At 39.4% G+C, this 16,796-nt stretch overlaps 2 protein-coding genes across 2 annotated transcripts; both read right to left on the bottom strand.

Annotated features, from left to right (window-relative positions):
- Positions 1–7,232: 7,232 nt before the first annotated feature.
- LOC141614398 (uncharacterized) lies at positions 7,233–9,282 on the bottom strand. The gene is made up of 3 exons (XM_074433144.1): positions 8,670–9,282; positions 8,220–8,507; positions 7,233–8,089 (listed from the first exon to the last, which is right to left on the bottom strand). The coding sequence occupies exons 1-3, from the start codon at positions 9,280–9,282 to the stop codon at positions 7,233–7,235; spliced, it is 1,758 nt and encodes a 585-aa protein (XP_074289245.1).
- Positions 9,283–13,608: 4,326 nt separating this feature from the next.
- LOC141614397 (uncharacterized) lies at positions 13,609–16,221 on the bottom strand. The gene is made up of 5 exons (XM_074433143.1): positions 15,981–16,221; positions 15,315–15,605; positions 14,472–14,812; positions 14,339–14,389; positions 13,609–13,977 (listed from the first exon to the last, which is right to left on the bottom strand). Exons 1-5 carry the CDS (start codon positions 16,219–16,221, stop codon positions 13,609–13,611), a joined length of 1,293 nt encoding a protein of 430 aa, XP_074289244.1.
- Positions 16,222–16,796: the final 575 nt, after the last annotated feature.

The following is a 16,796-nucleotide window of genomic DNA, read 5'->3' as shown; positions in this document are numbered from 1 at the left end:
TGCTAATAGTTGAATAGTAATGATATGGTTATACTGGGCAGGAAGTGATGGTTGTGCGAATGGGGGAAAAGGTTATGAGGGGCATATGAGTTAAGCTCGGGCGACAGGTAACCTATGTTGAGTGGTAACTTACGTGATCAGGATTGACTGGTTGGATGTGATTATGGGTCTATGTCATATATAAATGTTTGTGTGAGGTTGTGACCTCACAAGAAATGGTATGGTGTGATAATTATAAGTTGTTATCTGAATTTTCTGTAATACATGTTGGATACGAGTACGTAATGAAAGGATGTTTAAAAAGGTAATAATTTGACTGTTTTGGCATGACTAGTTATGCATGTCTGTATTCATGGTACATGTCAATCTGTGATATGGTAAGGAGATGATCTTCACGAGGTTATTATCTGTTTAATTCATAAAATATGTGGTGTTATGATTTCGTAAAGTGGATTTGAGTAAGTTTTTATTGTCTGAGAAATTATTCTGAGACAGTATTTATGGGAGTTGTATGCAGTCGTGATGACTATCGATGTGGTTGTGGTGCCTCGGGTGGTGATCCGGGCACGATGTTTAGTGTTGTGATGCGGGTATTTTCGCACCGCGGTGTGGCTGTTGGTGGCGGTGTTGTGATGCCGTCACCGGTTGTGGTGGAGTAGGCGGGATGATTATGATTCGAGTTTCGAAAGTACATAGCAGTTATACATAGATTGTTTTTTTTGTTTGATGTTGTTCCCTGCGAGTTTCAGTTTGTGCAGATAGACAGTTGTCTTGTTTATTGATGTTTTCTTTACTTGGTTAAGTTGGGAATGAGGGTAGAGTATGATATACATAGAGTTGTATATGTTTTCGTTGTTGTCATAGACTCATGGTATAGTGACATTCTGTTAATGGGACACGGTTGTGAGAGGTTGTTACAATAATTATGATCTTGTTCTAGTTAAGGTTTCAGTAGACATGGTAATGGCAAGTGAGTCGTAGAACATGTGTGGTAATGACCCGAAAGATGCAGGTGGTTCATAATCTTTTGTTGAGACGGTGAGTGTAGGGTATTGGGAATTAGTGCCATATTGAGTTATGTATGAGTTTTTCGGTAATGGAAGAAATAACTTGAGGATCTAGTGTGAGTATACGTAACGGGTGTGGATCGTGAGTTATGCTTTTGGGAGATAGGTGCTTTACATAGAGAGGTATGTTGTTTTGCAGAAATAATGGAGAGTTAGTATGGTGATTTTGCTACGAGCCTTATGGTATAGGTTAGAGGTGTGCCGAATGAGTTGAGTTATGAGAAATGTTTAAGTAAGAGAGCCTTGGATATATGCATGGCAGTGTAAAGATTATAGGTGGTTATCTTTGACATGCGGTGGTGATGAGGATAATGAGCCGATATAGCTAGGATTTAGTATTAGTGAGTTACGAGGACGTAACATTTGTCTTAAGAGGAGTAGGATGCGATAAAAGAGATTTTGATGGTTGTTCACATGGTAGTATATTTGGAAGTAGAGTGTTGGTGTAGCACAAGATATGGATTTGTATATGTTGTGGTTGATGGTGTTAAAAGGTCATGGCCGTGCTTGTAGTAGTTTGATGTTAGGAATGCGAGAATACTTCGATAGTGTTGACAGTTGGATGATGAGATTATGAGTGTGAGTAAACTTCGAGGACGAAGTTCCTTTTAAGGGTGGTAGAATGTAACATTCCGTTTGATGTCTATGAGTGTCTTGATTTTGGATTTGATAGTGGATGATATTATGGAGCTAGCAGCGTTAGAGGATGGTAGTTGGTTATGTATGGAGTTCGTGTCGTGAGAGATATATATATGTGGAGTTGATACGATATCGTGAGCCATGTTGTGGAGGTAGGAATAGTTAGTGGAGTTGGTGTTACGAGTTCATGTTTGGGTTGGAGTTTTGTTTTGAGTTCTTAGTTACGTTGTTGTGTCTTGATCGAGTTAGCACGTTTGTTTTTATGTATGGGTTGAACTTCGGAGACGAAGTTCTTTTTAAGGAGGGAAGACTGTAATACTCCGTATTTATAAGTCTTGGGGTACTCTATCGAGTAGGCCTTAATCTGTCGAGTAAGGGTAAGTTGCGTTTTAGAAAAGTTTCTGACCTGTTGGGTACTCGATCGAGTAGGGGGTACTCGATCGAGTAGGGGGTACTCGATCGAGTACCTTGGGTACTCGATCGAGTAGCCGGTTTTTGCGGGTGATAATTCGACGGGTTTTGTTAATAACACGGATTACTATATAAATCTTTCTGTCACTTTCATAATACACCTTTACAAACCTGATAACATTAAAAGGGAGATTCAAGTTACGTTCTTCGCATTCATCCGTGTTGTTGACAAATCCCGGAGCTTGAGAGGTCGGATTTCATCGTTCTTTACACCTTTGTGATCCTTGCGTCGGGGGTAAGATCTGCATACCAATTTTATAGTATTTCGTCAAGTTCCGTTAAACCCTAATTTTGGGATTGGGGGTTTTTATGATTTGTTAAGGTTAGATTGTGATTATGTGATTATGTGATAGGAGAAGGATTTGTAAAGGAGAGGTTTTGAGAGCAATTTGCTAGATCGTCGATGATTGTGTTGCTTTCCGGTAGGATTTCCTACTCAGTATTAGTCCCATAATGGGATGATTGTTGATGTGTTGAGATTGATTGTTTAATATCGTAATTGTGTTGTGACGGTGGTTGATTGTGACTATTGATTAATATCGTAATTGTGTTGTGACGGTTGTGATTGTGATTGTTGTCTCTGGTTCTCGAGATGCGTTCTCGGCTGAGTGGAGTCACTTGCGGGAGTGGCTTCACGCCCTAGTTTCGCCCTTCGTGGAACCCGCCACGGGAGGGGATGTGCACATTAATGGGACAGGGTTATCGCTCGGTATGATGAGCGGGGCTTAGGTGGGAACGGCTGCGGTCCCCCACTGGCAGGGCTGGTCCAGTGGACAGTCAGTGATTGAGATGATTGGAATTGGTGGTTGTGTGTGTGTGTGTGACGGTTAAGCTGTCTGTTTGTCTTATTGTTGATATATTGAATTGTGTGATTAGTACTGACCCCGTTTAAATGTTTTAAAAACTGTGGTGATCCATTCGGGGGTGGTGAGCAATTATTGAGCAGGTATGAGCTGATGCGTATGGGATAACTGGGAGGAGTCACCACGATGCAGTTTAGAAGTCTTCCATTTGTGTTTGATAGTTTTATAGTCTTTTGATAGTAGATAGTTTTGGAGAACTTGTATCTCTTTATCAGTTTTGGTTTTTGGCATGTAATCACTTTAAACGTTAATTATTATTTAAATATGTTTCTTTGTTGTCTTATGATAATCATTGCCTCGGGTAACCGAGATGGTAGCATTTCCATGCCTTAAGTGGTCCTGGTAAGGCACTTGGAGTATGGGGGTGTTACAGGGTCTACCCTTAAGGGGCCCATCATGGTCGAGGACGATGCTGCAAAAGATGAGGCGGAACCGAGTCAAAAGAAAGCTGGAACGAACAAAAACAAGAAAAAGACGAATAGCAGGTATGTCAGTCGATCGACTGAAGTGCGACAAACAGTAGCTTCTGGTCCTGTTCAAGTCAGTCGATCGACTGACCTAACCGGTCGATCGACTGAGATTGCTGCTGATAGTGAACCTTTTCGTCCTCCAATGCCCGATAACTTGAGGGATCATTTGTTTCGGGGTACGACTGCCCCGAAATCATTGAGGCCAGACCCGACTGCTGATGGGTCTGTTCAGGTTCCAAAGTACGACCCTATGTCAATTAACGGTTCACATTTGAGACGGTCTGAAGAGGGTTCAAGCTTCAACAAAGAGAAGGTAGTGGACTTTCAGCCTAAGTCCACCGACGCCGGCATGAGAGACTTAGAGGAGAGGGCTAAGCTACTTCTTACAACCCCCTATCCGGAGAGATTGGTGCCGACGAAGGAACATGTATCTTTCAATAAATTTGAAAATGTTGTTCGTAGTCTAGACGTACAAGTAACTTTCCTAGAATTAGTCAATCAAGTGCCTGCTTATATAAATTTTATGAAGCAATTACTGTCTAAAAAGAAGTCACTTGAAATTGTGCATAATGTCGCATTAACTGAGGAGACATGCTCTTATTTGTCCCATACTGCACCCCTTAAGCTAGAGGACCCGGGAAGCTTTTCAGTCCCTTGTAATATTGGCACCTTTCCTATTGAGAAAGCCTTATGTGACCTAGGAGCCAGTATTAGCGTCATGCCCTTGAGCCTTTCTAGGAAGCTGAAGTTGAATAGGTTTGCAGTCACAAATATGACAGTAAAGATGGCTGATCGCTCTGCGGTCTAGCCAATAGGAGTCTTAGAGGACATCTCCGTGCAAATAGGGAAGTTTTTCTTCCCTGTTGACTTCGTGGTGCTTGATATGCCCGAAGATGCACACATACCTATCATACTAGGTAGACCATTCCTGCACACTGCTGGTGCAGTTATTGATGTTGGTTTAGGTACTTTGACCTTTAAGGTAGGCAAGCATTCCATTGTCTTTGCCCATACAGCTAGGAAGAAAGACCCCATGTGGCATGTCACTTGCAATACGGTTTCTGAAAAGAAATCCTATTTTATACTTCCTGATATGCCTGTCTCTATTCCTACTCCTGTTGTAACACCTCCGCCCCAGATTAGGAGCAAAGAGGAGAAAGATTCTTCTGTTTTAGATATTGCAGGAGCTGGTTTGGGGAAGGAAGAGCTGCATGTTGCTCCAGTTGTGAAGGAGCAAATCGTTTCGAGAGGCGGTCTTGGATGCCTGAGTTATGGCACTGATGAGGAGCTTGAAGATGAGCCAGCCAGAGTGAGAAAGTCCGACTTGGACTTTGATGAGCCGGAAGAGGTCATTGATTGGGGAGATGACGAAGCTGTTGATCCGTCAAGCTCTACGGATGCTCAAGTTGAGAAAGGTGCAGCTGAGAAGATGAGCACCGTTGAGGCTACCTCTTGTAGCCAGAAGCCGACGAAGTGGGCCATACCGTGGCCATTCTTGATCAACTACTAGTTGATCACGCGCTTTATCAAAAACTTCATTTTATTGCTTTTAAACTATTTTTATTGCTTTTGTGTGAGCGAGACTTCGCATTTAATTATTTTGTTTAGGATTTTTTTAAGCACTTTAGACTTTACTTTGGGTTTTGAGCAATTTTGGGCGCGTATTATTGTGCACTTGCAGGTTTTTAGACCTCATTAGCTCAAGTTATTGAGCAAATACGAAGAAATCAGAAGTTACAAGAAGATATTTTGGTCGATCGATCGACTCGTATAGTCGATCGATCGGGCCGCACTGATTCCAGGAGCATTTCTGTTCACTCTGGTCGATCGACTTCCTGCTATGGTCGATCGACCGCCCTGGACTGTTGTACCTGTTCAGGACCTCTCCCCTGCTGTGTTTGGTCGATTTGCGGAATTGAGGGAGTTTTCTACTCCACTTTATCTTCCGTCATATTATTTATTTCATCTATTTTCTCAATTATGCACATAATTACCGCTTCATTATTGTTTTCTCGGTTTTATGCGTAGTATTTGTTTGTCTTTCAGGTACTTATTGGTAGCACTGCTAGCTACTAAAACCTCCTAGCTCACGCTGGTTTGGGGAGGTTTCCTTTTGCTGCGCTTAAAGTCTTGTGAGTTCCCGATTTTCACTCCATGTCATATTTATTTATTTTAACGCAAATTCCCATTTCCCTTTTATTTCATTATATGATTTTGCACAATGAGGACATTGTGCGGTTTGGTTTGGGGAAGGGTTTTGCGTCGCATATCATTTGCTTGCATTCACGTTTACATTGCAGTTTGCATTTGTTTATTTCATTTCTCTTATATATACAGAAATTTCAAAAAAAAATTGAAAAATTTCATAAAAATTTCAATAAAATGCATGTTTATTTTAGCATATAGGTCGAGTCGGAACGGTAGTATTTCAATGATGACATTGCATTTGCATCTGTTTTTGCCTAAGCCTTGCTGAGTAACATGTTATTAGTAGAATCGTATAAGTGCATATCTACTAGTTTTCGTTAATTATTTGCTGAACTTGGGACTTGACTTAGATTTTTGGCAAACTACATCATTTTCTGAGTTTTAGAGCCTATAACTGGTGTCATCTATGACCAGTTTATCTAGGATTGTGAGTAGTTACTCCTTATGAGACATGTTACATAAATGTGCATAAATATGAATTTGATCTGCTTAATATCTGCATGCATTCGGTTTGTGGTTTGTTGATACATGTGGTAGAGGTTTCCCTTTATTCGTTTTGCCCATAAGCTTCACACTGCCAAAAATAGCCTTTTTGTCCCATTACTACATCCTACATTTAGCCTGCCTTTGTCAAGCTAGTAGTATATGTTCTTGGGATTGTTACTTAGTTTTTGGTAGCATTTGCTCTTATTGAGATTTTGTTGGATAAAAAGAATGAAGGAGGAAAGAAGTTCAAAGAAAAGGAAAAAAGAAAGAAAGAAAAAATGATTCGAAAAAGAAAAAAAAGAGTTATGTACTGTTTACTTCAGTCGATCGACCACTACATCAAGTCGATCGACTGGGTTCCGAAGGAAATCAATTCGCATAATTCAAAATCTTTATCTTATGGCGATTTTTGCTCCCATGTTGCATTAGTATCTTATGGGAGTTGGTTGATTACTTTTATACGGGAGATTGTGAGTCTTGTGCTTGTTATAGCACTGTTTCTATTGACTTATGAGCAAGAAGTTGGATGTTGCCATATGGTTCCGTTTTGGTACTAGCTTGATCACCTGTACCTCCACTTTTCCATAAATGTTTTGCCTCTTCTTACCCATTACCTCACATATCCATATTTACCTCGGCATGTGTCATGGTCATTTATTTGGTTGGAATGCATATGTACGGTTGTAGAGATCATTTTCATAATATATTGCAGGCATGTTCTTATAGGTCGTAGTTAGGTGAGAGTCATTACAATATTACTTCTTTCTATCTTTTACATATACTCACTCGTATTCATTGAGTGATATGAGCGACCCGCGAGAGTCCAATTTGATAAGTCTCTATAGTTGATGGTTCAGCAGTTTTTAACGACTTCATAACTCGGTTGCATGATTCATAATTGCTAATTGATTGTTTTTTTTTTTGGTGAAAGGTTAGTATATATAAATCAAAGAATAGAATCTCCCACAGTTACAAAAATAGACAAGTAAAGATATCTACTCAACATACAAGGATCAGACAATAGAATATTAAATCAAGATAGACGCCAGCCAGGCCCCTTCTCTATTAGAAACAGCTCCTGTATTCTTTGCCCAAAACCTTGCAATCACATCCTTAAGAGCCTGCTTGACCAGAACATCAGGCTTGATCACCTGCCTATCCAGCCTAGCCTTGTTCCTAGCCCTCCAAATAGCATAAAGAACAGCAACATGTGCTGCACATATAATCCTCTTCTGCAAAATAGTGCCACCATTATGTCTTGTAAACCAACTAGCCAAACCAGTAGCAGGGAACGTCTTGTGCAGGTACTGCTGAAGAACTTTGATGCAGTGAGTACTAAAGCAACAACTAAAAAATAAATTATTGTGAGTCTCAGGGTTGCTGCCACACAAGTAACAATCAGGAATCACACTACTTCCCATTCTGATCAGTCTGTCATTAGTCATGAGTCTATTCTTCATTGCTGCCCAGTAAATGTAAGACGTCTTAGGGATGTTGAGATTATTCCAGCAAGCACGATACCAACTAACCTTAGGCTGAGCAGTCCTGAGCCAGTTGTACCCATCCATGACCTTATAAGGAGCATCCTTACCAAGCCACATACCAGAGGAGTAAGCAGGAGCAAAAAGTTTAAAAAGGTGAGCAATCTTACGCCAGGACCAACTACAATCCACAGGTGGCTCATAGGTAGTCCACTCACAACCCTTCATATAGACATGATTAACCCACCTCACCCACAAGTGATCTTGTTTTGAAGCCAACCACCAAACATACTTGCCCAATAAAGCCTTGTTCCAGGTTTTAGTAGCTTTGAGACCCAGACCTCCCTCTTCTTTAGGGGTACAACAGCTTTCCCACTTAACATTAGGAGCAGACACATAGGAATCTTTACCCCCCCCAAAGGTAGTTTCGACAGATGGCATCAATTTTGTTAAGAATACCATTAGGGATCAAGAAGTTAGAGGACCAATAAGAATGTAACCCAGAAAATACAGAATTCACAAGGGTAAGTCTACCTGCATAGGATAAATGTTTAGCACCCCAGGATATGATCCTTGCAGTAATTTTATCAGTAAGCTTCATCCCATCAGCCTTAGTTAACTTCCTAGAAGAAATAGGCACTCCCAGGTATTTAAAAGGGAGCACACCCCTCTTAAAACCAGAAACTTGTAAAATAGAGCTCATAGCACCTTGAGACATCCCATTAAAGTAAATTTCAGATTTATCTTTATTGAAGCACAGTCCTGAAGCCATAGAAAAGGTAGCAAAAGATCTTAAGAGCCACATGATAGAGAGCTCATCCCCTTTAGAGAATAAAAGCAAATCATCAGCAAAAAGTAGATGATTAAGTTGAATAGCACCACAAAGAGGATGGAAATGGAAGTCAGACTATTGCCCCACCACTTTTAAAACCCTGGAAAGATACTCCATACAAAGGGTAAATAGAAGGGGTGATAGAGGATCACCTTGTCTCAAACCCCTACTACCATGAAAGTAACTAAAGGTGTTGCCATTCAAGGATAAAGAATAGGAAGTAGAAGTAACACACACCATCACCAGGTCAATAAATTTCTGAGGGAACTTTAAAGCAAGAAGCATTTGATGCAAAAAATCCCACTCCACAGAATCATAAGCTTTTCTAAGGTCTATTTTGACAAGATATCTAGGAGAAGCAGATTTTCTTCTATAAAGCCTCACTAAGTCTTGGCAGATTAAGACATTCTCAACAATATTCCTCCCCTGAATGAATCCACCTTGACTACAATCCACAATATCAGGCAATACCTTCCCCAATCTAGCACACAAGAGTTTTGCAATACATTTATAGATAGTATTGCAACAAGCAATAGGTCTAAAATCAGTGACACTACTAGGGTTAGGTATTTTTGGAATCAGAGTAATGTTTGTGCTGTTAAGTTGCTTCAAAAGTTTACCAATTGAGAAAAAATTGTTGATAGCATAGAATATATCCTTCCCCAAAATCTCCCAGGAATCCTTGAAGAACTGGCTTGTGTAGCCATCAGGACCTGGTGACTTAGAAGCAGGAATAGAAAATAGACAATTTTTTACCTCCTCCATACTAATAGGCCTAAGCAACTCAGAGATTGCTAATTGATTGTTGGTTATTGCATTAAAATGGTTTAGGCTTTACATGTTGTAATTCGCTCTGAGATTGAACTCGTTCCATTAGGTCATTAGATCGAGTTTAGTTCTTGCTTGGGGACAAGCAAGAGTTTGGTTTGGGGAAGTTTTATGCCTGTCATTTATATGATATTTTACACTTCATTTTACACGCATTTCAGAGCTCATTTGTGTAGTTTAAGCTACCATTTCCCCTATTTCCGTCTACTTTCGTGTTTTTGTACATTATTGCAGAAATGTGAAGAATTCAATGGAAATTGAGCTAAATCCGTCCCCGAGTATCCTGCATTGCATTTGACGTGAAGAATTTACTTAAGGAACGAGCTTGGTGCGCGTTTCAAGGCCCAAAAGACAAATCCACGAGATTATAGAATTCAACTATCAGCTACTTCAGTCGATCGACCACTGCCTTCAGTCGATCGACCAACCTGCGGGTTCCAGTAGCTACTGTTCAGCTCAGAGCAGTCGATCGACCGCCATGCTTGGTCGATCGACCAAGCCGCTACTTCAGACGAGAATTAAAAGATCGAGATTTATCAAGCCAATGAGTCATTAGGTTTAGGAATAATAGCTACGTACTTTTCCTTTATAACGCAGCATGACTTTTCAGAATAGTTATCGAATTATTATTCAAGTTTAGTATACAGTTTTAGTTCATCAATAATTAGGGTTCAAGGATTAATTCGAGATTGAACACAATTCACTTGGATAATTCGGCTTTGTTCTTTTCCTTCGCAACTCACACGGTACTCTCCTGTTTTGTTCAAGTTATTTTGCTTTCTTTCATAGTTATAGAATTGCTAGATCAGTTTCCCAAGCCGAATTGCCATCTTATGTTAATTGTTTATCTTACCGTATCAATCATGAATTCTGTAGTTTATTTAGCCAATCTTACTGTTGTTATCATTCTTAGTATGAGTAGCTAATTTATTCGTGCTAGGATGTAGGGGAATTATAGCGTAGGCGGCATAAGAATTAATATGGCCTGAAATCGCATGTCAGTCGATCGACCGCCATACCTGGTCGATCGACTAACCACGTGAGGTTTACCTTCGTTTTAATTGATTTAAATGTTGTATTTGACGAATCGAATGCATGCGACTAGTTGAATGCTTAATATATGACTGACCCATTAGATCGAAAGATAGGGAAAGTTGTTAGATCACCAATTAAAATGACTAAACTATGCTGAGATCGAAAGATAGGTAAAGTTTAGATTATTAGTCACTTTTCAGGACGAGAGTCAGTATTAGTGATATTAGAGACTTGTAGCGAGATCGAAAGATGCTATTTGTTAAGAGTGGACCGAGAGGACCTCTTGTTTTCCCGCCTCATGTGTTTGATTTAAACCTACTTAGTATGCTGCCGCCGAAACTATAGTGAACCGACCATCCTGGTACCCCTTCTTTTATCTGTTTTATCCGTCTATTTAGTTTATTGCCTTTAGCTATAGACCAAATCAATTCAACCCCCACATTCGTTACCTTAGACTAGAATTAGACAATTATTAATTACATTCGCCTCCTTGTGGTTCGAACCTGTTACCACTAGCCTAGGTTAGTTTTAATAGGAATTATAAATATTATTTTTGGTACTCACAACGACGGGTATCACACACACATGTGAAAGGGGAAGATTGTTGAGGTCTCTTCCAATATGTGTGTGAGGGGTATTATCCCACCTCAGTATAATAATAGTGAAGGAAATTGCTTATAAGTAAGTGGGCTACTCTTCCTATTACCAATTGGTTTTAGGATGAAACCTCACTTTTTTGTGGGCCGGTTTCATGCACCTAATTCTATAAGCCCGCTGCGGGGGACTCAACAATACCAATGTTTGAAATCATATAATATCACGTTCTACTTCCCTTAAAAGCAAAGTTACGTCCCCGTAACCTCGGTCATCAATGAAAATAATACTCATCAAAGGCAAACAATGACTCCTAATAAAATAAACAACATTCATTTTAAATTACCCCACTCTTCAATTTCTCTCAAGGTAACCGGTTCAAAACTAGAAAGGAAGGGGTTCGGAGTGAGAGTACCTTCTCATCCTAAGCCAAAAGGGCTCCTAACTGTTTCTACCCGGGTTCATTTTATTAGACACATCCTAAATTCATTATTTAATTCATTGGTTAGGCCTGAGGATCATTTTGCTCTGGTACCACTTTGCCCCGTTTATTCAGGAGCCTTTAGCTAGGCCTTCCAAGTAAATGAGAGCGTTACCATCTCGGTTGCCCGAGGTAGTGAATAACAAAGTACAACAAACCAAAGTACTTTAAATAAAATTTAGCAATTACATGTTTATTACAAATTAACCAAACTAAAACTCAATATAAAATTAACTACAACTCGCAGCGGAATGAAATAAAGTGATTAATAAACTATATGATCTAGACTTCTAGGTAGACTGGCTGAGTCCTCATACATCCCCATAAGCTCCCAAGTCAATTGATTCAAGTACCTGTCAAGTCTGCTCCCCCGTTATGGTTCATCACAAGTGTTCACGAATACACTGTCAACCACGAGGTTGAGTAGGATAAAATACATCATAATAACAAATCAATAATAATTTCACAACTGTCAATATGCCATATCCCAATTTCAACTGTCTACGTTATCCACCAAAGACTAAGCCTGGGGTCTTCCAATCATTCACTCACATGATCCACCAGATACTAAGCCTGGGGCAGTCCAATAACCATTCACATTATCCACCAAAGACTATGCCTGGTACCGTTCAATTCTCATAAACTCATTCTCACAAATAAACATGGGAACATGCATAAACCACACAATTAATTAATAATATAAACTCAATCACCGATCAACCATATCTTCACATTATAACCATATGATAAGTAACACAAATTACACAATTAATTGAGTAGACTATCCTACTTGGCAAACAAATACTCCAATTACGCAATCTATTAAAAGTATTCTTCAATAAACCCGTTTCAACAAGTCCGTCACCTAGGAAATACAATAACATTTACAATCACTGATTATTTACTTTATTTAAATAATCCAATCAATTATAAATTAATTACGTTAATTATGTTCTCGTATAAATTATAATTCAAAAACCCGTTTAACTAAACAAGCCCTAAACACCCCTTTAAAACCCGTCAGAACCAACCCTTTAATCCTCCATATACACTGTTTAAACCATGTCAACACCCCTCCTTAAACCCGCCTAAACCCGTCACCACCAGCCACCACTGACACCACCCAACCAAGCTACCATTATCTTGCACCACAACGCACCCAACCAGCCCATAACCACCAGCCTAACCGCCCCCTACAACCCACACAACCACGCCCTATTGTCCCTCCTTAAACCAGACACCAACAATATCGACACCACCCTTAACAACCCCACGACAACCAGTGGCTAACACCGTGGTCTCCCTTGACCCACGGTGGTTCCACCACTTGCGACGATAGCCCAGGTCAACCCCGGCCAAGGTATAAACAACCCACGACTCAAACCAGTTACAAACACCACTCAACAACCATTATCTCGACACCACCGCACCAACCACCACCTGCAACCACCTCGTTACCACCCCTAGGAGCGCCCACTATCGACAAGACCAACCACCCAAGTCCTAGGTCAAGCCGTCATGCATACATGGGTTAAAATCCGCCTTAAATACCCACGACAACCACCCTTTTAGATGCCCAATCCACCACCCATGATGGTCAACAACGGTCAAATGCAGCCTTACTAGAATCACGGTGGTCAAAGGCAACTACTAAAGTCAATGGCGTGTGTCACGGTGGTCTATACGGAGCTCATATGATAACTTAATTGAATAGCACGATATAAAATACGACGATCTTACCTTAATTAATTTAGCGAGGTCAAGGCTCCTTCCGTCTCCTAAATCTTCTTCTTCTATCTTTTATGAATTACTTTTCAGATTTCTTTGTATTTAAAGGTTAGGTTTAGGGTTTATAAGACACCAATTAGGAAACTATTAACTTTTTACTTTTTTTATTATGAAATACAACTATTACTATTATTATTATTCTTGTTATTATTAATATTTTCTTTTCTTTTTTTTGCAAAAAATTCTCATTTCATTTCAAAAAGGAATGAAACTACATTTGCAAAAACTATCCACTAGGAAACATCATCAACTATTACTACAAGAACTTCAGCAACTAATTAAGAGTTTAAATGATTTACAATAATACTCAAGCTGGTCTGAGGTGCTTGCATTAGCAGTCGTGCCAACACAATAATCTTGATCTTTCATATAATTCCAACTGCATCATTCTTTCTTTGACAGAAAGTTCTAAGATCCCTTTCCCACCAAATCTGATTCACAGCTGCTGCTATAGAGGTAAAGTACCAGCTGGTTTTCCAATCTTTCCTATTTTTTCCAAAGAGGCAAGATGCCAAGATGTGAGATAATGGTGCTGTAATGTTAGGTAAGTTCATCCATGTCAGAATAGAGCCCCATATGTTAGCAGAAAAGGAACAGGAGAAGAAGAGATGGTCATGATCATCCACATGTGTTTCACATAAACAGCATCTGCTAGCAAATTGAAACCCTCGCTTCTGAATGTTATCTTGGGTAGCAAGTTTCATTGAACAACCATAGAGTAAGTTATACGATGACTATGAACAATAGAAGTAGTGGAAAGTCCCTTATTCCAAACTCCTTTAACAGGAGCTGCCCTAAAAAACCATAGGCTGCTTTAAGATGGAAATGAGAACTAGAAACCCAGCTCTTCAATAATGTTTAAGCATTCTGAACAGAGCCTACAACCTCAACAAGATAATCTCGAGCTGCTAGAATTCCTTTATACTAGCAGAAAAATAGTCCTTAGCCTGTAAAGACAATATGTCTGTTGTTTCAGTACATAAGCCTGCTGCCACTTGGCCTATAATCCTGAAGCAGGGAATGTAAGCTAGCTGACCCATTTTAGGAGGAAAGCTTTATTTCATGACTTAAGATCTTTAATGTTAAAGCCTCCACCTGTCCAAGGAGAACAAATGCTCTTCCAACTTTTGAAGACCATTTTTCTCCCTGTTTCACAGATACCCCAGAAGAATTGACTGCATAGTTAGTTAATTTGCTTAATGATTTCAGAGGGGAGAAGAATACTTACACACCAGTAATTATCAATCCCAAAAACAACTGAGTTGAGAAGCTGGATTTTTCCACCATAAGTCAAGGAATGAAAAGACCAGTGAAGAACAGATTTCTGAATTTTAGTTATCAAAGGATCAAATATAGAAACTGAGACTCTAGAGGTGGATAGGGAAATACCAAAATATTTGAATGGGAGCTGGCCCATAGAGAACCCTGTAGCTTGGAGAATAGCAGAAGTAGCCTCAGAAGAAACTCCCCCAAAATAAATGTTGGTTTTAACAACATTTGCATGAAGACCAGAGAGCAGAGCAAATTCAGATAGGGTCTCTTTAACTGCAATAACATATGGGACATTCCCTTTGACAAAAATCATCAAGTTATTAGCAAAGATTAAGTGATTAAGGTTAAGATTGCTGCATTTGGGGTAATAATACACATTCTATTTAGAGCAAAGAACTCTAAGATATCTGGAGATAAACTCTATGCTAAGCACAAAGAGATATGGGGACAAGGGATCCCCAGCTATCCCTCCATTGATTTTGAAGGAATACCAAGTATTAGTGACACACCCCCATTAACCATTTGGAAAAAATAGGAGGAAATCTCAGACAATCAAGCATTTGAGACAAGAAATCTCATTGAAAAGAATCAAACGCCTTATTTATATCCACTTTGACAAGGCATCTTGGAGATATAACCTTCCTATTATATCCTTTAACCAAAACCTGAGACAACATTATGTTCTCAAAAATATTCCTTCATTTGACAAAAGCAGCTTGTTCTTCGCCCACAAGAGAAGGCAAGATAGTTTAGATCCTGTTAGAGAGATTTTTTCTAACTATTTTGTAGAAAACAGTACAACATGAGATGGGCTTGTAGTCCAGAACAGAAGCAACAATAGATTTTTTTGGGATAAGAGAAATAAGAGTGCAATTTGCTTGTTTAACCATGCGTCCAGATTTGAAGAAGCTGCAAACAGCTGCATATAAATCCCTTTCTATAATATCCCAGGATGATGTAAAGAAACCTGAAGAAAAGGCATCAATCCCAGGACTGCTATTGAAATCAATGCTAAACAGGGAAGCTTTGATTTCAGAAGAAGAAATTTCTCTAATCAAGTTGGCTTTATCAATCCCAAAAAAAAAGGTCCCTGGCCAATGAAATTGATGTCAAGTCTCTGGAAATTAGCTTTCTGACCAAGAAGCCCAGTGTAATAATTCTGGACAGCCATACTAGTATTGTCTAACCCCTGATGAAGAGTACCATTTTTATCTTCAATATTTGCTATAGTTTGATGGTGTTATCTTTCTGCAATCTTGGCAAAAAAAATATTTGGAACTTGTATCAGAAGATTGGATATGAGTCAACGTAGCTCTTTGATAAAGCATAGCCAACTCAGCTTTCGTTAGAGTTGTATACTTAGCCAGACAGTCTCTCTCAGATTGAATGAGATAAGAAGAAAACGGATATTTTAAATACTCTTCTTGACAAGTCTTAAGCTGCACTTTAGCTTACTTTACACAACCAGTAAAGTTGCTATAGTTATCCTTGTGAAGAGTGGCAAGAGCATGTTTTACCCTCTTCAGTTTAGCAAAAAGTCTAAAGATAGGACTGCCTACAACATGAGAATTCCAAGCCTCTTTTACAATATTACCATATTTAGGGTGATGAATCCAGCTATTCAGAAAGCTAAATCTTTTACCAATTTTTATATCCTCCTTGACCTGGACTACTACAGGAGAGTGGTCAGAAAGCTTAGGTTCCATGTAAAAGCATCAGAGGAAGGGAAAGAAGAGAGCCGCCACTGCTGATTAACTAGAGCCCTATCTAATTTGGACCAAATCCTAGTCAAGGGTTCTTACTTGTTAATCCATGTCATTTCAGCACCTGTACCAGCAATATCAACCAGTTGACAAGAAGCCAAACAAGAACTAAAGTCCACCATCTCCTTCAGAACAGGGGGATTAAGGCTTAAATTTCCTTCTAGGCATCTGACAACATACATTAAAATCTCCTAGCACAAGTCAAGGATTATTAGTACTAGCAACTCTAAGCCCTGCCCAAAGAGCATTCCTTTCAGCTGCATCATTGCTGCCATAAACCATAGTAAGTTGGAAAAAAGTCGATGTTGCTTTGTGAAGAACATTGCAGCTAATCCACTAATCTCCAACTGTGAGATGACTAACAGTGATTGATGGGATTATAGAGGAGACAAATTATTCCATTATAGTGGTTGCCATAATTGCAAATGGAAGTCCAACTCTTAAAACTGTTTTTGAGAATAATTGGAGCATAACAAACTTTACCCTAGTTTCCAATATAGCCACTACATCAAGTTGAT

This window comes from Silene latifolia, chromosome 11, assembly GCF_048544455.1.
Source record: "Silene latifolia isolate original U9 population chromosome 11, ASM4854445v1, whole genome shotgun sequence".
In the NCBI taxonomy this organism is placed as follows: Eukaryota; Viridiplantae; Streptophyta; class Magnoliopsida; order Caryophyllales; family Caryophyllaceae; genus Silene; species Silene latifolia.
The sequence above is the reverse complement of the archived record's forward strand: the minus strand, read 5'-3'. Positions and strand labels throughout refer to the sequence as shown.

What these genes read in the sequence shown, in the direction of transcription:
- LOC141614397 (XM_074433143.1), bottom strand. Translation starts at nt 16,221, where the DNA reads ATGGAACCTAAGCTTTCTGACCACTCTCCTGTAGTAGTCCAGGTCAAG. An exon ending in CTACAAGCCCATCTCATGTT is followed by an intron (nt 14,813 to 15,314) that starts GTACTGTTTTCT and finishes TTTTTGTCAAAG; the next exon opens with GGAATGTCCCATATGTTATT. An exon ending in GGATTGATAATTACTGGTGT is followed by an intron (nt 14,390 to 14,471) that starts GTAAGTATTCTT and finishes TCTGTGAAACAG; the next exon opens with GGAGAAAAATGGTCTTCAAA.
- LOC141614398 (XM_074433144.1), bottom strand. Translation starts at nt 9,282, where the DNA reads ATGGAGGAGGTAAAAAATTGTCTATTTTCTATTCCTGCTTCTAAGTCA. An exon ending in TAGTAGGGGTTTGAGACAAG is followed by an intron (nt 8,508 to 8,669) that starts GTGATCCTCTAT and finishes TATTCTCTAAAG; the next exon opens with GGGATGAGCTCTCTATCATG. An exon ending in TAAACATTTATCCTATGCAG is followed by an intron (nt 8,090 to 8,219) that starts GTAGACTTACCC and finishes GGGGGGGTAAAG; the next exon opens with ATTCCTATGTGTCTGCTCCT.